The sequence below is a fragment of the Rhamphochromis longiceps genome, linkage group LG20 (assembly GCF_057381845.1).
Source record: "Rhamphochromis longiceps isolate RC_006_pf linkage group LG20, R_longiceps_female_GT1.1, whole genome shotgun sequence".
In the NCBI taxonomy this organism is placed as follows: Eukaryota; Metazoa; Chordata; class Actinopteri; order Cichliformes; family Cichlidae; genus Rhamphochromis; species Rhamphochromis longiceps.
The window spans coordinates 8,593,764-8,616,758 of record NC_140576.1 but is presented as its reverse complement, the minus strand read 5'-3'; the positions used below and the strand labels follow the sequence as shown (position 1 = coordinate 8,616,758).

The following is a 22,995-nucleotide window of genomic DNA, read 5'->3' as shown; positions in this document are numbered from 1 at the left end:
TCCCCTGTCTTTAGACACAGAGTCTCCTGCTTACAACCTTCTCTTCATGATTCAACAATTAAGCATGTCAAGAAAACAGTGTAACACATTCCCAGCAGATCAAGGATACAGAGTGATGCACATTTATCTAATGAACTAATATGTGAATATGTTCTGTTAACTCAAAAGTATAATGAGAACTAAACTACATACAGCTCACACACTCTATATTAAAGGGTATAATGTGATCTACAGCAGTATTCTAATTCAACTACTTTGATTACATATATAAGGTAACATATAATAACAGAATAATTTAATAATTCCCCCTTTTGATCTCTGAAAGAGATCACTTACAACATGCACTCCAGGGTTGCAAGGTCCAGGTTTTCTTGATCCTGAGGCCCTCTGTCCCCCTTTAACGGGTGGACCATATGTGGGATGACCTCTGTGTTCACGCAGTTCAGATGCAAGCAAAGTTAGATTTACAACCATAACAGCAGTTACAGATGACACTCCCATCATTCCCAATTTTCCCACAGCTTTATTTTGGTGCTCCAGTTTTCCACTCCCATTTTAATGCCACCTTATACCTTTCAAATGTACTTAGACTAGAACCTCTGTCTAAGGAGCTTTTAACCTTTATTTTTATTGCTGCAGCTACCAGTGTCTTCCAGTTGGGTGATTCTCAGCTTCTTTCTTCGACCTCCGGGGTTAGACCACCCTTTAGTCATTGCACAGTTCTGGGGATTATTCTGCCCCGATTTCAAACAAGGATCTGTGTGTTTTGGGTTCACCGGCGTGTCCCCCTTTTTGCCAAGAGCCTCTCGAACCTCGTTGGTCTGGTGTTCCTGGTTTTCGCCAACCCCTTCATGGTTATTGCTGTGTTTGTGGGATCCATCTTCTCCAGGAGCCCAAACGTCATGACACTTGACCCCAGTTGCTGTCTCGGCAGTCCCTACATCTGTCCCTGCTGTGAAGGGTCCTCACATCTCCGGGTCCCCGTCTGGTGTCTCTTCCTTTCTCTGCAAGAGACAGAAAACCAAAACACCTCTCTCCCTAGCCTTGATAATCTAATATTGTTATCCATTGTTCTTCTAATGATTCAAATTTGGTTTAAAATATTATGTTCAGAACCTATTCTAATCATAATCTATGTGTGTGTAAAAGAAATCAAAAATTAGTGAACCCTTTCTAAGTCTAACACATTATAAGCTTAAGTTTTACCATAGCTAAATTATTAAACACACAAATAAAGTCATAAAATGTTCATAACACCATTGTTTGATGTTCGGACTCAACTCCCCCTTTTTGACACACTCCCATGTGTCAATTCATTGGAGCTAGACAATTAAAAGAGAAGGTTAGTGACATCATATCTGGTAACTGGTCCATCCAGAGCTGTAACATTTTGAAATGTACATACAACAAGCCAAACCACACCTTGGTCACACCAACCCTTTTCTGCCCCGAAGATGTCCAACACCATCTTAGTCTGGACCAGGGTTGTAATAGTTTTGCAATTTTCATCAGTTTTAATCAGTTTTTACCAATTGTTTGCTAGTTTAGTTTAGTTTTTATTTTCTGAAAATCCTTAGTTTCAATTTAGTCTTATTTGTGTTTTGCAAAAAATTAAGTGTAACAAAATCCCAGTTCCATCATATCAGTCATGCTCTTCTGGTTATCCTTGGGTGTTGAGACTAATAACTATTAACTCTTGCCGCACCGAGTGGTCCTAATTTTGGTTGGAGTGAATTGATAACCTTTTGAAGGCGATTGTTTCACACCTTTATTTAGATGTCCCAGTCCTGTTGTCTCGGGATACATCACGCTGCCTTATCTGGGGTTAGCTGTTTTCTGGGGATGCGGGTTGAGTGGGTGAGCTCTTCAAGGAGGGGGAGTGTGCTCCCCCTGATGAGGTCTTCTAGGTAAGCTAGGTTAGCCTTCTTGTGTGAGCTTTTCAAGTGCACTTTAAGGTTAGTGGGACTTTTAGTTTTATAAATGTCCCTCATGTCCCCCTGATGACCCAGTATTTCATTTTTGCACACTGTAGTACACATTTTAGTTTTTGCTTGTAGCTCGCATACTCTACTTGCCACTCCTCTAAGTCCTGATGTTTCTTAGAGAGGGCAACAGTACCTTTAAAATTATATCACATGTGTGGGGGTGTGGCCTTGCCAATTGTTTTGCCCACCTTTTCAAAATGGCTGGCGTGCCCACAAGCACATTTCATGGAAAAAGAAAGGTAAGCTTGATATTTACATTTAAAATGTTTTGTTAAACTCAGATTTTTATTTTATTCTTTTTGCAAGTACCCCTCCTCGGTGGCGAGAAACTGTTGGTGTGGTCAAGTGGGTGCTCTAGAAACAAACGCTCAGGACAGAACAGTTATCAGTCATGTACTTCCTACAAATTTTGCATATGTTTTATTTCATATTGATCCTCTGAGTGTAATGGTACATTTTAATTTGAATTTATCCAAACTAAACACAATATTTTCTTTATTTACTTTGCTCTTGTTCTTTTGCAGTACCACATCCTATCAAATGTCCCTGTCGATTATATTCTACATTTAATAACTTACTATTTCAAGTGAGAACCTAAATCATGTGGACCAATGTTTATTATTGCATATCTCTATTCTGAATGCCAGTCATTCATAGGTATTGTTCAATTTTTGCGATTTTCCTCTATAAAATTTAATTGACTTTTTACAGTGGCCTGCTGTGGTTAATAGTAACATATTCCAGTCATGAGTGGTATCAAAAGTCTTCTCCACTGTAGCATTTGGCATTCCCAATAATATAACATGATACCTTAATCAAAACACAGCTAATATAGCACAGTTTTCTTAATGCAAACATCAGTAACTCAAAATCAGCAACCACAGTGTTAAGTCTGCAGTTCATACTTATGTGAAGCTAGAGTCTCCTCCTCCAGTCTCTCTTATCCTCCTGCTCCTGAAAAAACAAAACAAAACAAAGCGAAGCATCCACCCTTCTCTTGTCGGCTGGGTGAATTGTTTATGAATTGTTTATTGGCATTTACTAATCCTAAAGTGGGTGCAGTCATTGTCTCAATATCAAGTCAGTCAAAACTTTTAGTCGTCAGTCCATCACAGTCCATTCACATGCATACCTCCATACACATTCATACCAGATGTTGCTGATAATGGAGTCTCACGCGCAACCTATTCAAGCATCCATCACCAGCAAGATGACGTCATCATTTTAAAGGAAAACAATTCCTTGTTGTTTTTTGGGCCGGATTGACTCGGTGCAATCCTTTTAGACTCAGAACTTCTCAGTGTTCCCTATAAGTGAATTTCTCCCAAGCCAATTACAATCATGGAGAAGCACACTTTGCAACTGTTTTTGTAAGAATATTTCATAGCGCTTTAAATTTCAATCTTTCAGGCCTGGTTTAAAGAGCTGATTGTTAAATCATAAACTCACAAAATATCAACATATCACCACCGGTGGATCACACCTCTCAGATGTTTTTTCTCCAGTGCACTGTAACAAACACGAAAACAGACATAACCAACAAAATACTACTAAAATAACACAAACTAGGGCAGACATGTCCAAGCATAAAACTATCCCTCTCTCGCTTACGAGAAAGAACACAAGCCAAAGCTCACTGATAAAATCAAGCTAGCGCTAAACAAAACCAAACAATCAACCAGAAATTCACAGGAACATTTTGCTTCCTGCCGGGACAATATTGTGTGGGAATGAGAACCTCAGGTGCCGTAACACCTTTTGTTCCTCCTTGAATTAAAACTCAATCACAGAAAATGCCGTACTCCGACCTAAAACTTACACTATTAATTCATCATTTTCACTCTGTGCCACTGTTCCTCATCAGGGCTGTGTGAAGCACAGCAAAGAATTCAGTCAAGGCCTTGAGCCATAAACAGACATCACGCACAGACATTGTTTTCATAACCAAACCGTTTTAGAGCTTATTCCTAAAATCTACATAAATGCCCTCTGGGTGACATATAACACATTCTAAGTATTTAATGGTAATCAATGGCTCCTCATAAAAATTATGCATTGGGATGTTTGTGTGCAGCATTTTGCATATCAGCATAAGCAAAGCATTCTTCATTGCATCAGCGTGTATGTGTGTGTGCGTGTGGATCACTCTTCATTGCACAAGCGTGTGCATGTGTATGTGTGTGCATCACTTCTCAGTGAATCAACATTCCCGTGTGTGTGTGTGTGTGTGTGTGTGTGTGTGTGCGTGTCCTTTCTCACTCACTCAACGAGTGCACGTGTTCATGTGTGTATTTCACTTCATTCTGAATCTGTGTGTTTGGAGACGTGTGTGTGTGTGTGTGTGTGTGTGTGTGTGTGTGTGTGTGTGTGTGTGTGTGTGTGTGTGTGTGTGTGTGTGTGGGTGTGTGTGTTCATCACTTTCCTGTTCTGGTGTTCTGGGTAAACCACGGCCTGAAGCATGCCCTGGGGTCCTGCCCCCCTCCTTTTCAGTTTGTTTGCGACCATTGCTGCTGCTGCTCAAAATTCAGTCCGTCCTGGTTCTGACCCCAATTGGGGCAGTCCTTTCTCCAGTGTCGATGTTCACCGCAGGTGAAACCTGCATCTTCTTCTGTGTTTTTGTCCATTCTGAGGTGCCTTCTGTCCTCAGTTACTCCTCTTGTCTCGGTCACGCCCTTTTTCGCCACCCGATCATCCGTGTTGGTCCATCACTGTCCTGCACAGTGTGAATGCAAAGTTATCAAGGTCAGCATTCTTTTGCTCGGCCTTACTTTTCATTCGGGCTTGGCGGGCGTCTCGTCACAGCTCTGTCAGCTGACGCAGTCTGGGAATTTTTCCCCCGTGTAGTGAAACGGGCCTTAGGTTTAGTGCTCTCCGTCTCGGCTGCATGAGATCACATTCCTGCAGGTCTGTTGACATTCTCAGGTCGTTGTTGTGGGTCCAGCTGTTGCAGCATTTGGTCAGTGTCACGTATGGGGGAGAGCAGGAGTCCAGTCAGCCTCGGCTTTCAGGGCCGGCAAAGCAGCCTGTAATTAAATATGTATAGAAAAAACAAAAACAAAACAAAACAAAAACAAACAAAAAACAAAAAACAAAAACAAACGAACAGGAAAATGTTGTTGTGTTGGCTGTGTTATTCAGAGGGGAGACAATGGGGCCAGGCCCTGTGTCAGCCTTCTCTCCCCCTTTTTTTGTTTTTTGTCTCCCGATATAATCAACTCCTAACCCACCAAGTTGACAGGACAACACCGGTATATGTTAAAATTCTTAAGATCATGTTTAAAAGCCCAAAAAAGGAACTTTCTTTCATTCAGTAATCACTTTTATTAATCAATCAACAGAAAACATGTCACAATTTGAATCTTTTAACCACTAAATTTGTTGTGTCTTGCCTGGTTGGTTAGACCAGTGTTCCTTTTTTTTTTTTTTTTTTTTTAGTTAAATTGTTGTCCTGCAACCCAGAGGGTTTCTTTGTCAGTAATGTATAGACTTCATCATTTAAGTATGTTAATTTTTCTTTAACCTTGCTGGAAAATCTTCACGTGTTCATGAGTGTAAGCTGTTTCTTCATTGCGTGTATGTGCATTTGTATAAAAGCAGGTTAATTTTATCTTTTCTCAAACTAGGCGTTACCTTAAAAGGAGCCTTTCTCTCAGATTTCTCTGCTTGTGTGTTTTTGTTTCACCTTTTTGTTGTGATGCTCCGGACGCCTTCCCAACCTCCACAAGTCCGTTGGCCCCAATTTTATGTGTTAAAACTTCTCTTAATTTCTCCTCTAATTCTCTCCTCGCTGCTGTCTTTTTCACAGCTGCTGATTCGTGCTGGGTGTGGTTCCCATTACCTATAATTTTGCTTTGGCCGCTGTGCTTGTGGGGGCAGTTGGTCCAGGTCCACAGCTTCCTGTATTAACACACTAAGAGATTTATTTTAATTTCATTTTCATCACTTTTAAACCGATAAGCAGGCAACACGCCCACCTTGACAGCGTAAACTGTACGCCAGTCTCCCAACACATTCCTCTCTCTACTCCTCCATAATTCTCCACTGCACACCTCTTACTATCTCTCCTTTTTATTTTTATTACACCACAGAGTAATACACCCAATTATGCCCGTCTATCTCCATGTGGCTCCAAATTCCCTCTTTATTTTAATTTCACACTCGTCAGGGGACAGGCACACAACAATTTCAACCACTGAAACGAGGAATTCAACCTTTTTATATTTCTTTACTAATCTAGACTCAACGTTTGTTCGCAAAATGTGTCTTGTTCTAGTCCGGAAATAAATGTGAACCCGTGATTACACGGCCGTTCCAGTGTTATTTCCGTGGCTATGCGGGGGCCCTCACCTCCCCAAGTCACCACCTCGGCACCCGGACGCCGCCGGTCCTGCCCGCGCGTCCACGAACAGGAGGGTCGCTACTCCATAGGCAAATGTTCCACAGGTACACTAGGCATCAACCTTTGATCCTAAAATGTGTATTTGCTCTAATGTCCTCCTAATCAAACACATCAACCGTCACTGTCACTGTGTTCACGCTTCACACTCCACACAAAAAACACACTCAGAGCGCGCCTCACTCCCACTCTCACTCAGTGCGCGCTTTACCCACAAGACAGCACCCAGAGCGCGCCTCGCAGCTTCACACACACTCTCTCACCCAGAGCGCGCCTTCACACTCACACACAACACTTTTCCTCAGCGGGAATTTTACACAGAAACCTCTGAGCTCAACTATTAGATCTTCTTAAAGCACACTGCACCATAGACCAAAATACCCCTTTCTCTGCGCTTATGACCGCCACCACGGGGCAAAGTCGCATCATAAAAGTGATGCTTGCATCCCCGAAGTTATACCCGACATCATAAACCAGGTTTTGCTCTATGTACTTCTTGGCAAGTAAAATTTTACTTTGTTTTATGACCGCAGCCCTTAAAAAAAAAACTCGACTGGCGCCACAAACCACCGTCAAGCCTCTGTTCAATGTACTAAAATTAGCACCAACCACTACTGCACTTCACGGCCGCACCACCGGAACACGGCCGTATCATAAACCAAACCTACGGACGTGTTTCGCTCTCGCGTTGCCAGCGTTCAACCGCACCGTGAAGCCAGCATCTGCTTTTCCTTAAATCAACTTCTATTTCATAGCCGGCAAGAGCCAGGACGTAACCGACACCATAAACAAACTTCAAACCTCGACTTCAATGTACTGAACTAATGGCCGTGTCTTCAGAAGAAATTCTAATGTATTATTGCTACAGAAGCCAGTATTAGACAAAATTAAATGTGGAAGGTAAAGTGGCTGCAACTAGTCCAACGTAGTATGTTATTAGTATCTCGGTAGAAGCAGTTTACTGCAACTAGTCCAACGTAGTATGTTATTAGTATCTCGGTAGAAGCAGTTTATTTAACACACTGGAATTCAGCCTCAACTTATGTTGTTAGTATCTTGCGCCAAAAACCAGACACCGACCAATTTACTGTGAAAATACATGTGACTCAGTGAACAGATTAATTTGGAAAGCCCAATATGCACATTTGGTATTTATAATACAACAGGCTGTGCTTACCTTTCTGTTTTAGGCCGGCCTTCTGTTCACTTTGCCCCACGATCTCACCAAAGGCCAAATCTACACCTCCTCAGCACACCAAAGATCCGGGTCACGGCACCAAGTTGTTGGATTCTCCCAATTCTTTGAATCTTTGGGCTGAAGGAAGGACAATACTCGGTGTATAAATGCTCAATCAACAATCATTTATTTCCATACAATTCAACAATAAGAGCATTACAACGTCCGGACGGGAGAGATGCTACCAGAGGGTCAGGCACATGTCTCAAAATGGTGACGGGTTGCTCAGCTTTTTATAGTCTCTAGTGGCCCCCAGCTAGTCGTAAAAGCCAAAACATCACATTTTTTCTCTGTTACAGCGCCTAAGTTATGACCTCGGCAGTTGTTTCTCTGCTTTCTGTAAGGTGGGGGTGTGGAATGTGGTCTATCTATCTCCCCTGTCTTTAGACACAGAGTCTCCTGCTTACAACCTTCTCTTCATGATTCAACAATTAAGCATGTCAAGAAAACAGTGTAACACATTCCCAGCAGATCAAGGATACAGAGTGATGCACATTTATCTAATGAACTAATATGTGAATATGTTCTGTTAACTCAAAAGTATAATGAGAACTAAACTACATACAGCTCACACACTCTATATTAAAGGGTATAATGTGATCTACCGCAGTATTCTAATTCAACTACTTTGATTACATATATAAGGTAACATATAATAACAAAATAATTTAATACAATCATATATGATGATGATCAGAGCTTAATGTACAATGTTATCCTAATTTAAATTATATGCCCTTTAAGTATTTATTATTGCCTGTGCCCCTTTGCAGAATTAAAATCTGAGGGTTCCTAAAACAGGAACTTCATGTAATTTACTTTTTCTAAACTCTTTCTTCAGAAACCTTTTTTATTTCAGTTTATAATATCCCCAATGTTTCTTTTGTATTCAAGTCAGGTTACATACTTGGACAGCTAATATTTTTTTCTTCCTTAAGAAACTCTTGTGTGACTTTGGCAGTGTGCTTTGGATGATTGCTGTGATGGAAAAATTCAGTCAGGCTTCTGGAGGCTGTAGAAGAGAAGGCGTCTTCTCAGACAGTATTTTGGTATATCCACAGGCGCTGACTAAAAATGCCAGTTTGCAATCATTTTAGCCTATTATTGCACTACTACCTCTGTGCAGTCACTGCAGTAGTCCTAACCAGGCTCACACTTAACATGCTGGACCCCGTGATAGCCAGAGGAATACACCACACGTTTGAGTTAATGTAATGAAAAAGTGTGATACCATTAACCACAAGGCCTCTTGTTAGCTGCTTTAGTAAAAAATTTAAAGTTGTAATTTTATGCTGAAGAGCAGTAAAGTTTAGCTGCAGTACAGTGATGTTGTTGTTATGCATCATTGTTGTTTCTACTGTATATTAGGCCCTGTATTTTCTTACTCAGGAGGCAATTTATGGGAAAAAAAATAGAAAAAACATGTTTTTCCCGAGTTCACCAGCAGACTTTCAGACCTTGAGAGTCAATAAATATCTGAAATGACTTGGCACACTAATGTGTCACAGCACTCTTCCCTCCCCAGCGGGGGTAAAAAATTTTTTAGCAGAGGCAGGAACATGCAGACCGGAGTGGGAGGAGTGGGAAGAGCATTTCCCTCAGCCAATCACACCCTGGTCTCACTGAAATATTTATTTTGATTATTCATAATGATATACACTTACCAACCACTTTATTAGGTACACTTTGCCAAGACTGGGTTGGATCTCCTTTTGCCTTCAGAACTGCCATTATTCTTCATGGCATAGACTCAACAAGGTGCTGGAAAATTACACATATTTAGTTCCATACTGACTAGATAGCATCGCAGTTGATTTGAGCTTTGCCACAGGATATATAAAATTGCAGCAGATCAGCAGTTTCTAAAATACTCAGAACAGCCAGTCTGGAGCCAACAACCACGCCAGACTCACTTTCTTCCCCGTTCTGATGCTCAGTTTGAGCTTCAACAAGTCGTCTTGAACCAAGTCTACATGCATAAATGCGCTGAGTTGCTGAGTAGATATTTGCGTTTACGAACATGTGCCAAATCTGCCTATTTAACCCTGTAAAGCCTAATGATTGCCAGACATTTGTTTTTAAACTGAGGTGTTTATTGCTATATTTGAGTAGTTTATTGCCTAAAAATGCATTGTGCAATTTATTTTTGATGTTTGGCATTACAGGGTTGTAGAGAGTTTGCGCATGTCTCACTATATGTTTCAGCCTCTTTTGGAGTTAGATTGAATATAAGACATTGTTACTTTAGTGCTTAGCCCCCGAATTCTAAAAGGTCAGGTCAAAATATTGGTGATTTTAAAAAAAACTCAAGTGGTGTTGCTAGAAACTCTCCTGCTTTTCCAATAATATTACAGCTACCTGTCAACATTGATGAGACAAACACAGCCCACCCTGTCTCCAGCGAATGCATTAAAAGGTGATGATACAGCACTATGAAGCAAATGTCTTTAATCAAACTCAGACTCTAACTTCACTGTAACACACTGACTATGCATAAATTCTAAAACTATCTGAAAGTTTGTGTTTTATGTGCGGTCTGTATGAGTAATTTTGAACATTTTCTCACTTAAACCATGAGGGAGTAAAGCAAGGGAGTAAACTGAAAACAGAAAACAGCTTAGTATAAATGAACAGGAAGTGCATTTTTGATTTTACTGTGGGAGAATAAAACAAGCTGTATTCACACAAAATATTGCTGTAATACTTACAGCATGTTGAGAAAAACTTAAACCGTGGCGCATATTTCCCGCTCATTATCCCCACCATGCTCAGATCGGTAAATTATTTAAAGTGTTTTATTTCAACTTTAATCAGGGATTTGTTGCACTGGAGGTTTAGTGGATTTTTCAGTTGTGCTCTGCTGCTCTGAACATTGTTTTGTCGCACAGCACCTGTGTGTTTTGACAGACCTGCCAATGGGAGCAGTGAGGTCAGATCCCGTGAATATTAATTGCCTGTGAAACACGCTTTGAAATGGCAAAAGTGGCAGGATACTGATGGGAATTTATTTATTTATTTGTTTATTTGATGTTAGCCTTTTAAATTGGTGCAGAAAACAATGGTGGAAATGTTCATAAATACCAAGAATGTTTATTTTTATCAGAATCTGTTGCATTGATATTTCTGCATATATACAGAAACTTTGAGCGAAAGTTAGACTAACTACTGAGAGATTTACGGCTTTTATGGTCGCTTTGGTTGGCTAACACTAACATTGTGGGGTTTTTTTCTGTTTCAGGTGATCGTTGTGAGTTTGACCACCGGCAGGGCAGGTGCATGCCAGGTGTGTGTCGTAACGGAGGGACGTGCCGGGAGCTTTCGGGTGGGGGTTTCCGATGCGAGTGCCCGGCAGGAGCCTATGAGCGACCGTACTGCACCGTCACCGCTCGGTCCTTCCCACCCAAGTCCTTTGTCATGTTCCGGGGGCTCAGACAGAGATTTCACCTCTCCATCTCGTTAACGTGAGTAGTCTTGAGTAAACATTCTGTCATTTCCTTTCCTCTCTTCTTCTCTATTATTTTTTTGTCTCTTCTTTCAGCTTCCATCAGATATAGCAGGATGGATCATTCTCTGATTTCCTCTTATAGTGTCTCCACTTTTCTTTAAGCTGTTTTTTAAAATTATATCATCTCCATCTTGGAGAGTGATCCTTTTATTTATGGCTTCCCTGTATCCTCCCTCTACCTCGCTTCTTTAAAAGCATTGCTTCTCCATTTAATCCCATCTGCTGTGCTTTGCTGTCTTTCTTTCTCTTCTATGTTCTTATCTTCCATCTGACTATCCTGCTGCAAAAAGCTCTGAAAGGAAATGACTTCATGGTTGGAACCAACTCAGAAAAAAACATGCTTCTTAGTCAGTAGGGCTATTAATTTAAAGTGCCCAATTAATAACTAAAACCACAGACTGTATATGAAAGAAGGCCATGGCACCATGATGTCACGTTCCCACTTTTGAAACTTTGAGTTTAGCATTACGGCTTGATTTTTTGGGGAAGAAGTGACTATGTATGAATGAGAAGGTAAAATGTTAAGTAAGCAGCTAATGTTAGCACAGCATATCAGGACAAACACCACCTCATCAAGCATGATGGTACAGGGCTGATGAATTGAGTTTTGTTCATGTGAGGTTATATTTGAGCCCTGGTTAGGACCAGAATATTTTTTTAATATGTCCTGATATGTAAACACAACTTTCAGCTGCTCCCTCATCGTGAGTCATCACAGCGGGTAACTGCATGTTTGGTTTTTACAATAGATACCTTTCCTCACACAACCCCCAAGAGATTTGTGTCTCCTCCTTAGGTTAAAAAAGGGAATCTTTTGCTTGTTAGGGTAGGCTGACGTGTAGTCCACCACAGTGGAGCCACATGATGTCCTGGCATGTTTTACCTTACCAGGCACAGACTGTGTACATTCTTTTAATCATGCGTGTACAAATGTGTATGGGGCACATTTGCCGCAAGATTTTGGCCAAGGTTTCAAGAATCTCACAGCATTTCTACACAAGTCATCATAATTTTTTTATTTACTAAGATTGTAAATTAAACCGTGGCACTGACTTTACCTACAAGAGAATTTTTGCAAATCTTTCCATTTTGCTTGGCTCGCTTGCAGCATGTTTTTATTTGAGTTAACACTTTCTGCCTGAGCATATATGTAATGCTAATGTTGTGGCAGAGGTCAGTGACTCCTTTTACCCATCCAAAATCATTTTTCAGTTGCTGCTTGCCTCTAGACATACAAAGCCCACAAGAGAATTGAAGTGGTGCTTAAGAGTGGTCAGGCAGGGTTATGGGATGGATGGTTGCCATGGGTGATGTCGTCTAATGATAGTTGCTAGGGTGATGTTGCCCATGGGGTTGTTGCTAAGCTGATGTGGCTACCATGGAGTAGTTGCCGTGAGACATTGCGGTCACTGTATTGCTTGCTAAATGAGCATTATTGGTGCATAAAAGCACTACATGTGGTTTCTTCTGTTGATTTGTGGTCACCATTAGTTAAGTTAAGGAATGAAGCATGAAGGGCATGTTTTCTTTTTTTTAAGAGAAGCTTGCTTTATGAGCATTTAGCAGGTATCGTGTTAACATTTCTCTGTGTGTTGTTGTTGGTTTAAAAGAGTCCCACGCTGGGTGGAAAAATCTGTGTATAGAAAGGAGTTAATCTTCCATTTTCTTTCAGTAATTTTAATCAAGGACTTCTTGAGAAAATAATGTGTGGTCTTTTTCAGCACCATGCTTTCACATTCGTTCAAACCCAGTCAGATCTGTGAGTTTTGTTCTTAGTGTGTAGTTCTGCTTTATGGCAGCACCAAGCAGCAAGACTGAAAAATGAAGCCGGCAAAGTGCCAAAAAACTGCAGTTCCTTGAGTTGCCACTGGAGTCTGAGAACTTTAAAACTTGGTACAAAAAGCAGCTTTGGTTTCTAGTTAAAATCCCCCTTGATGATTTTTTTATTTTATTTAGAATGGTCTTTTATTAGTTTTTGTTAAACTGTAATAAGTCTTAAATCATTGGGTGTAGTCACATTTTAAATGGAATTAAATTCAAATAAATAACATGGTTTGCTTTGTGCACAGTGGTACCACAGTGCCAGAGGTCTGTGCTCCAGTTTTCATGAAGAAAATTCCAGTATTTTATTAACATGTTACTAAATAGCAGTAACCGTTTACAACTGGTGGGGAAATAATTACTTGGTGGTTGCCATCTGGTCTCATATTTCCATTAGCTGAGAACTTACGGCTTCATACTGCCATCCAAATATGTTTACTTTTGGCTCCATGTGAATAATATGGCAGCTTCCTACATGCTAATCCTGAAGCTTCAAGGGAAAGACTAACAAGCTAATGTGTGACATCACATTGGCTACGTCCATCTTTTATGTACAGTATAGGAGGGACATAAACTATATGGAAAACAAATTATTATGAAAATAGATAAACATGTTTTAAATTTAAGCTCCTGTTTCATGTGTTAATTGAGGGCAAAATAGACTTCCCTCCACAAGATGCCTTTTTTAGATTTCTATAGATCTAACTACATATGAAAGCATAAGCGACAATATGACTCTGCTCTCTATGAATATGAAACCACTGCCATGACTTGAGCTCAAGTTTTTAATGCATTTGAAAGGCAGTTGCATGAGAGAGAGTGTGTGCATGTGTGTTTCTGACAGCGTTTGTTTTCTTTTCTTCAGCTCTGCTTGAAATTGACTGCTAAGCTAACCGAGTTTAAGGAATAGAAATGATCATAAACACATGATTCCATCTTGTAGTTTATTGCTTTTGGGAATAAGTCACATCATATTAATCTGTTTAATGCAGTTCTTGGCGGCACGTAATGAATTTCACAAACAGCAATAACACTGACAAAAACAGACCTGCTGAACATATAAAGCATGCTTCTTTGCATTTATTTACTCCTTCGGCTCCTCTGTGTCTCCGCTTGGCTGACTCCACACATTATCTCCAGTTACTCTATCAAAGCTAAGGTTACAATTTTATTATTATTATTATTTTTTAGCTATTTCTGGTGGCACGGATATATTAGATATGCATACTAGATATTTTGGCACAGTGCAGTCGGAGCGACAGCAAATCCATACAAAGAAGGCACATATTTGCTAACCAGAAACCCTGGGTTTATTTTAGACAATGGCAGCGTCCTCAGATTCACCAGAACGGCGATAAGATGCTCTTATTTCCTTACAATTCTATAGTGCAGGAATGATTTCCATTGGAATTTAAATCAGGAAAATAAAATGCAGATATGATAATTTTAACTCAACAAGATAGGAAACAGTAGAAGAATATTTTTCTTCAACAACTTAAAACCGTTTGAAAGGCAGACATTTATAACCATGCTGCTCTAGGGCTTCTTTCCTGTAGCTGAACCTGACCTCCTGCATCTGTGCACTGGATTTATTTGACTGTCTAGCGGAGTTGGGCTGGATCCAATTTGTGACACCACTGAACCTCACTGAAAGTAGAGAAACCTTGAATAAAAATTTCCCTGCAGGTGCTATTTGTCAGCTGCCTACAAATTGCAGTGTACGATTTTACAATTGAGGCGCTTAGTTGAAGGGAATAGTAAAAACAGGCAAACTGTTGTGGTATCATGTTTAAAACAACATCTCAGTACTTTTTAACGTGGACATTTTATGCAGTGAGAATCTTTTCTGTCTTGCCACCAGGACAGAGTATTTCTCATCTGTTCTGTGCAAAATAGACTTTTTATTTGCGTCTGAGCAGCTGAGGGAGAGGAAGACTCCAGCAGTATGGTTTATTAACTCTGGCATAGTCTGAATACCTTTTGTTCTTCCGCACTAGCCAGGAGTCATTTTTGTTCTGCTGTGTCTGAGATAGTTTTTTGTTTCTGTTTCTTCCTGTATCGGAGTGAAAAATATAATTTAAAATGTGTCATATTCTCTCTGCATGCATATAAAAATGTACAGCCATGGTAAAAAGAGAGTACACCCTCTATCAATTCTAAGGTAATAAAAATTCTGATCAGGCTTTAAAATTATTTAAATATAGCTGTTGTGGTCTGGGGTCGTTGTGTTTTGGACTTTCAAATCTTCCTAATTCATTATTGTTTTGTACTTTGAAAGTAGGTTTTTGTTTCTGTCTTTGGTTTTCTTGTCCTTTTGAGTTTTTGAATCCCCATCAGTTTCCTGTTGTATTATTTTATGTATCTGGTATAGTCACAAATTACGTTAGGTTTCTTAGTTCTCTCCCTGTCCTCTTAGCTTTTTTTCTGTGTTTTTGCCTTTAATATCATGTTGAGTCAGTCTTGTCTTTGTGTCAGTTTGCTCTTTTGTATGTGTCAAGCTAATCTGTCTTAATCCTGGTCCTTATATTAGTTACTTCCTGTTTTATTTTGATAGTCACTCATCTCTGTGCTTTATGTTTAGTTTTGCTTCCCTTGTCTCGTTATGCCTAATTTGTTCCTGCTGTGTTTCCCAGCTGACTTCACTCCCCTAATCACTCTCCTGTGTATATATGTGCCGGTCTCCCTTTGTCCTTTGTTGGAGCATCAGCTCATTTTCCCAGTGATTCTGGGTCCTTGTGCTGCCTAATGTCTTTCTAAGTGTCTTCATTGTTTAGAAGTTTTCAGTTCCTTTTGCATTTTCTGCTTACTTTTGGTTTGTGGATCATTCAGCCTAATAAACAGCTCGCCTTTTGTTAAGATTATTTCGTCTCCAAGCACCTACATTTGGGTCCTCAACATAACACTTGGCCTGTTCATCCCACAGACCAGTGTTGGGAAGGTTACTTTTAAAATGTATTCCATTACAGAATACAGATTACATGCCCCAAAATGTATTCTGTAACGTATTCCGTTACGTTACTCAATGACAGTAACGTATTCTGAATACTTTGGATTACTTAATATATTATCATGCTTTTTACAACAACGTGAATGTACTATTGCTGTGTGATTTATTACTATTACTGAAGGTCCGCGACTCCGAACTGTAGTAAAGGGACCTCTGACTAATACGGCGGGGTCCCTGTCGGCTCGTAGCCGAAAAATAGCTTTACTTTGTTGTGTGGGTCAACTTTTCTTGCGAGAGACAGAGAGAGGCGTTGAAAGGCTGCTCCAACGGAACTTATTGTTTCGGAGGAAAACACGAATACGGTGTACAGTCGAGTCTTAATAGCTTACTTACAACTGGGCTCGTCAGGCACTCTTCTTGGCTGCAGTGGTTATTATTATATTTACATGCTTCCAGCTCCCGTTTTTGCTCGATGACAACTCGTACTTTGCCTTTTTCTCCCTCCCTCGCTCACAGACACATTAACGTGTATGGCAGTCCATTCTCCCTGCAGCACGGACTACACTGCCCATGATGCTACATTCTTTAGAGCTATGCTTGTAGCATTCTGCCTGTTAGCTTAGCACAACAACAACAACAACAAAAGGCGCTCTCTCACCCAGGAAACACACAGTCGCAGAGAGAGAGCGTCGCCCTGTAACCATGGCAACCGTAACGCTGCCGCCTGGAACAACAGCACGTAGCTGTCAAACAAAACCCAAACAGTCCTGACCCGCGACAATATGAAACAGGAAAGTACCGCAGTGTAATCCATTTATTTCAACAAAGTAACTGTATTCTGAATACCACCTTTTTAAATGGCAACTGTAACGGAATACAGTTACTCATATTTTGTATTTTAAATACGTAACGGTGGTACATGTATTCCGTTACTCCCCAACACTGCCACAGACCATAACAACAACCTTAAATGCACAACAGTGCATGACATATTACACCACGTCATTATGTATTTAACAAGAATTAATCCAGAATGCTTTTTTTTTGGCAGCTTCAAAGCAAGTCCCCAGTTGGTATGAGGTGCTGATATTTGGCTTTCTCTTTGACTTTCTAGGTTTGGCAGGTCTGCAAACATAAGCCGGGCTGCCATGTTCTTTTTAGACAGACGAGACTTTCTCTTGGCAGCCCTTCCAAACATCCATACTAGTTCAGTCTTTTTCTAATTATACTGTCATGAATGTTAATATTTAACATGCTAACTGAGGCCTGTACCTCTTGGGTTTTTGCAATTTCTCTGAGCATGACGCAGTCTGGATGAATTTCCGGTTATGTCCACTCCTGCACATCAAAGATTCTCAGCTGTCTTGAATGTTTTCCACTTGTGAATAATCTTTCTCTGTGTATGCTTGGATAAGGCCTTTTAATGCTTTAATGCTTCAGAGGCTGATGGGCAGAAACAATTGCTTCTTTACAATCGTTGCTGATGTCCTTCGTGTTTGGCATTGCGTTGATACACCCCAATGCTTCAGACCAACAAACTGCCAAAACTTCTACTTTTATAGCGGTAGTCATACTGATTATGATGATCAATTAATCACTGATCATCACAATTTGATCATCGATGCTAAGCATTAAGGGTGTACTTAGTCTTTCACTCCTTACCTAACAGTTTTCTTTTTACCATGGCTGTGTTAATAAATTCTCTACTGCATACAGCATTTGTCAATAAACTTCAAATTTCTATGTACATCCGTCTTTTAGATTTGCCACTCTGGAGAACAGTGGTCTTCTCTTCTATAATGGACGCTTTAACGAGAAACATGACTTCATTGCCTTAGAGATCCAAGAAGGACAAGTGGTGTTCAAATACTCCACAGGTATTGTATCTTTATGTGCACTCTTGTTTGGTTTTGTTTGCGTGAAATTTGTGCTCTATAAACAGAGACCATATGTCTGCTGTTGTTGTTTGCTTTTCTTTTGACCCATGAACATGTGCAGCAGGCCTGTAAAAACAAGCGTTCCTCCTGAGACACAAAAATCTGTTTATCTAAGAGTGGATTCAGGTAATGAATGCTGCTGATTTGGTCTTTGCAAACAGTTCTTACAGAGGTTTTGGGGTCATTGTAAATAAAGTCGATATATTTGGAGCATCGACACCCTTAAAAAAAGAGGAGACCCATAAGAGCTACATTTGAATTCATTTTAATGGCATATTCTTCATTTACCCGTCTGTAGGTGAGTCATCCACCCAGGTGAGTCCCTTCCTGCCAGGGGGTGTGAGCGATGGTAACTGGCATACAGTTCACATCCACTACTACAACAAGGTGGGTTTACATCCCAATCCCATCTTCATTGTGATCCTTGCATTTGAGCTTCCACTTTGGATTCTTGATGTACTTTTGCACTTTGTAAATTTGACTTGTTTTTATTGGTACTTTTGATGCGTCGGCAGAATAGTTTCTCAGCCTTCGAGCCGACGAAGCACTTTGAATTGAGCCAAAGTATTTGTGTCTACACGACTATGTGGGTGTTTGCGTGTCATCATTTTTATTCATGCATATTCGCCGCACATCTCCTTTAATTTTCTTCATGTTCTTTTATTTTCCTCAGCCTGCTACACGTTATGTGAGTATGAGCGTGTGTCAGAGCGCATATACACTTTCTCCTTTCTTAGCTTCTTTTGTTCCTCCTTTCTTTCACCAGCAGACAGTAAGGAGAATGAATGCGCTGTCTTTCTGCTCTTAGTCTGTTCTCTTGCCCATGTGTTTGTTTGTTTTTCCTGTATGTCCTACTAACCACAGCTTCTCCCTTTTTTCTTCCTGTCATTGTGCAAAGTATTTGTGTAAATACTAATCTCATGTGTTTACTGCTATTTCGTATCTGATGTAGTGTTTCAATGCAATGACGAAAACTCTAGATTTAGTGAATGCTCTTGTATTTCTTGAATCTTGACTGGTTTTCTGTTTCTTTGGACTGTGTCTGGATGTCCAGCCCAAGCGCAGTATGAGTGGTGAGGCTCAGGGTCCGTCAGATGAGAAGATTGCTGTGGTGAGCGTTGATGACTGTGATACAGCCTTGTCACTTCGCTTTGGTACGCAGCTTGGAAATTACAGCTGTGCTGCACAGGGCAAACAAACCAGCAGTAAGAAGTAAGTTTTTTTCTTTTTTCACTTCTTAATTGCAACACTTTGCTGGGACCCAAACTTCTAATGGTCATATACCAATGTCAGCCGGTTTCTCAGTCATAACCATTGACGGTACAAAAAATGGATGCAAATTACAGAAAACTGTAAAAAGGAAAAAGTGCAAATGCAAGTGCCGTATACCTGCTTTCTATCTGAAGGCAGCCAGACAGTGTTACAAAACAGCTTAAGGTCCTATAGAAGTATATGGGATGGGTATGTGTTCTGTAAACACTTTCCTGCTGACTTTCTGGACTCAGTCACTCATTTCAGGCATTACTGAATAGAAAATATCAAGCTTGAGCTAAAAAAAACTTGCAATCTGGGATGTAGCAAAGTACTGTAGATGACCAGTACAACATCTGGCTAATGACCGGACTGAACATTCTCATGTAATTTGTAGTGACACATTTTGGTTCATTTGGATTTTCCTCAATATGGAAAGAAACTAATTTGCAGGGAAAAGCTACAAGTTTACAAGCTCATCAACTGATTTGGACCAGAGTAAACAAACTTTAGGTGTGAAAACGCCCTACCTCATACTGTGTTTTAAAATATGTGTGAGCTAATGTACAAAAGACTGTCCTGCGCCATCATGCTAGGAGTACTTTCTGGCACACGCCATGACTTTGAGATCAGTGTTTATGCTGTATCAGTATGCTAATATCAGATACAAACTGCTCAGATACAACAGATACAACACGCAGCTCACTTTTGAATCTTCATTTTCGGTGGGAAACAGCCGTTTGCTGACTTGAGTGATCGGGTGACTCAGTTTCTAGCTAATGTAAGCTGGGTTTGCTTGCTTTTAGCGCTGTAAGAGAGGCATTGTGGCAAAGCTGGAGAGGAAGCATAAGTATCGCATCCTTTAGCTTTTATCACAACCGTTTGACTGAATTCAGGCTCTTAAATTCGGAGACTTAAATTTCTCAGTTTTAAGACGTTGAAGCAGAGCGTAGGAGGACTACAGTGTAATACTGTAGCTTGTTCTATAGCATAAACTTTGATATATTCATACTGAGATAACTAATTTTAACATGAAATGAATCTATGAAATTTTTTGGTCAAAATGATAAATAAATACTGAATGATTAATTTAAAAAAAAAAGAACCTTAGGATGAATTCCTGCAGGTAAATTTGTTCTTTTGCCATCAGCATTGCAAATGAAAGGATGAATAGTAACTGACCCAGAGCTGTGGGAGGTGTTTGCACAGGATTTGCCAGCTTCTTTGCAAAGACATCTTTCATTAAACATAATCTGTAACTGAACAGAGGCTTAACAGATATTCAAAGACAATTTCCACTGAGTAGAAAACCAATAAAGCTGGTCATTATGTGCAGCTATGAGCAACATGCTGGCCAGCTGGTAGCTTTTTAAGCTATCTAAAGGTAAAGTGAGTGTGTGAAGTGACTGAGGGTAGCAGCATTACATTGGGAGATACATGCATTCACTGAGCATGTCTGTGTTCGCTTAATTACCAATTAAAGTTTCATACATCTGAAATGCTAAAGTTTAAACAAAATATTTATCCAGGCTTGTAAAAATTACCTACAGCAGAGATCAATATTTTGAAAAGAAAACAGAAAGGTGTTACATGTTAAAAAACGTTAAAAAACGCGCTGAAAGTTTAGAAATCTGACAGGATTTTAAAGTAACGATCAGGGTGATGAGGTGACGGTAGGGGAACTATGCGGGGGACTCAAGGCTTTAATGAGGCACGACTCTTTGACGTCTCTATGCTCCTTCATGTCTGTCTGTATCTCTCTGATGGTCTTGTTACCAGGCGTCTCATTCTGCTACACGGATATGTTCGTTTCTTTTCATTATCTCCGCTCGTCTCTCCATCTCACACACACAATCTCTTAGGTATGACTAAAAGATCCATATTGTTGGTTTTAAATGCGTTGCACTGCCTGTTCCATCTGACCTTGTCGAACTTTTGTTCATTCTTTCTCAGCTACAGTTTGTGTGTGTCTAACCAACGAATGTCTCCATATATACTAACAAGTGCAAGAAAACACATACACATAAAGCGTATCCGCACATGCACTGAAAGAGCAGCGTGTCATAGTGTTGATGTCTGGCCTCGCCTCTGTAAGCTGTAATCACGTTTGCCGCGTCTGTCAGCACTAAGTGAGGCTGAGGGAAAAGAAAACGGATCAAAGAGGAAGGCTAAAGACTAACACGTCAACCCTCTCTTCCTCTTGCTCCCTTTCCATTTCTCCACCCGCCTCTTGCTCAGTCTTGACATTCTCTTCCAGTGATGTCCTCTGCTGACAAAACTTTGTCTCTCTTTGGTTCTCACTCAGCGCAGTCCCATAACTGTCACTTTCTATCCCGCCGAAATTTTCCTCCTCGTATTCCCTCTTTCCTTCCCAATACCCATCTGTCTCGTCATCTGCCTCTTGACATTTGGTGTAACTCACACTTAATCTCTTGTTTGTTCATCTATCTTTCAAGCTTTTTTCTTCCTTTGGCATTGCCATTCCCCCTCTTCCTCCTAGAGCAGGCTGCACTTATATCTACCACCTTTTATTGCCGGATTGTGTCTCCTTTCTCCTTCTTCATCTTGTCATCCACCTCTACCTCTTCTCTCAAGACGGTTGCTGTAACTCCTGTTTAATCTCCTGTTTGTTCATCTGTCTCTTCATCTGTCTCCTTTTCTTTCTCAGTGTATTTGTGTTCAATCTGTCTGTTCCTTCTCTGTTTCCATTTTTACCTTAAAAAACACCATCATCTAATTTATCCTCAACATCCCCTGCTTTTCTGTGATTTCGATTCTGAATGATGACACATTTCATTTACCTCTGATGACATGTGTAATCTCTAGGTTTGTTTAATCCCTCTCTCATACCCTCTTTCATGTTCTGCCTTCTTTTCACCCCTTCTTCTTTCATCCCTCTCTCCTCCCTCTCTTACTTGAAGAAGAATAATCCTGTGTTTCTTCCATAACCCCATTTGTTCTCCACTATATTTACTCCTTGCTTTCTATCTTTGTGTTTCTTAGGTCTCTGGACTTGACTGGTCCATTATTTCTGGGTGGAGTCCCTAATGTGCCAGACAACTTTCCCTTTGGCACCAGGGAGTTTATCGGTTGCATGAAAGAGCTGTACATCGATAGCAAACCGCTGGACATGGCTGGATTTATCGCCAATAATGGAACGCTTCCTGGTCAGTGCTGGGAACCATGTTTGCTTTCCTTCAAACATGTATTATTGTGCATTAGTAACATTTAGCTCCTTCTCAATAGCCTTTTCACCCATTGTGGCAAAACACACACAAACGTTAGTATTTAAATGAAGTAGCTTTTAAGGGTTTGTGTGCTACGAACCACTTTGTGCTTCTAAACATTATAGGAAACAATAATGGGGTAGAGCCACTTCTTCACATATAGTCATATATAGTTAGGCTTCATTGCACTGAAATTGGATTTTCACTGGTGGACTGGGTGCTTGCATTACTTTTTATTATAGTCAGTGAAATGAAAGGAAAACATTTGTTATACATCATTGTTTTGTTGTGCTACTATGTGTAACTGTTTGCATAGCTTTCATTTTCATATCGTATTTTTGATGACTTTTAACCTTCCAGTCGCATTCAGGGCAAACAGTTACAGGGTGGCTGTAGCTCAGGTGGCAGAGCAGGTCAGCCACTAATCAGAAGGTCGGTGGTTCGATCCCAGGCTGCACCCTGGCTGCATGCCAAATATCCTTGGGCAAGATACTAACCCCGTGTTTGCCTACTGGTGGTGGTCAGAGGGCCCGGTGGCGCCTGTGTCCGGCAGCCTCGCCTCTGTCAGTGCGCCCCAGGGCAGCTGTGGCTACAATGTAGCTTGCTATCGCCAGTGTGTGAATGTGTGTGTGAATGGGTGGATGACTGAATGTAGTGTAAAGCGCTTTGGGGTCCTATGGACTAGAAAA

At 40.5% G+C, this 22,995-nt stretch overlaps 1 protein-coding gene and 1 long non-coding RNA gene across 3 annotated transcripts in view; one reads left to right on the top strand and one right to left on the bottom strand.

Annotated features, from left to right (window-relative positions):
* The window catches only part of celsr3 (cadherin, EGF LAG seven-pass G-type receptor 3), a 128,308-nt gene that overhangs the window by 44,452 nt on the left and 60,861 nt on the right, over window positions 1-22,995 (top strand). The window contains exons 4-9 of one of the 2 annotated variants that reach the window (XM_085393817.1): window positions 10,857-11,079; window positions 17,653-17,768; window positions 18,127-18,215; window positions 18,502-18,516; window positions 18,883-19,040; window positions 22,083-22,246. In XM_085393817.1, coding sequence (XP_085249943.1) covers window positions 10,857-11,079; window positions 17,653-17,768; window positions 18,127-18,215; window positions 18,502-18,516; window positions 18,883-19,040; window positions 22,083-22,246 — 765 coding nt within the window. The remainder of the gene's footprint in view (window positions 1-10,856; window positions 11,080-17,652; window positions 17,769-18,126; window positions 18,216-18,501; window positions 18,517-18,882; window positions 19,041-22,082; window positions 22,247-22,995) is intronic. The other variant, XM_085393818.1, reaches the window with a different exon arrangement.
* On the bottom strand, window positions 4,271-7,668 carry LOC146644915 (uncharacterized). Its single transcript, XR_014909015.1, has 2 exons — window positions 7,559-7,668; window positions 4,271-4,698 (listed from the first exon to the last, which is right to left on the bottom strand). It is a non-coding gene; the product is annotated as an uncharacterized LOC146644915 (long non-coding RNA).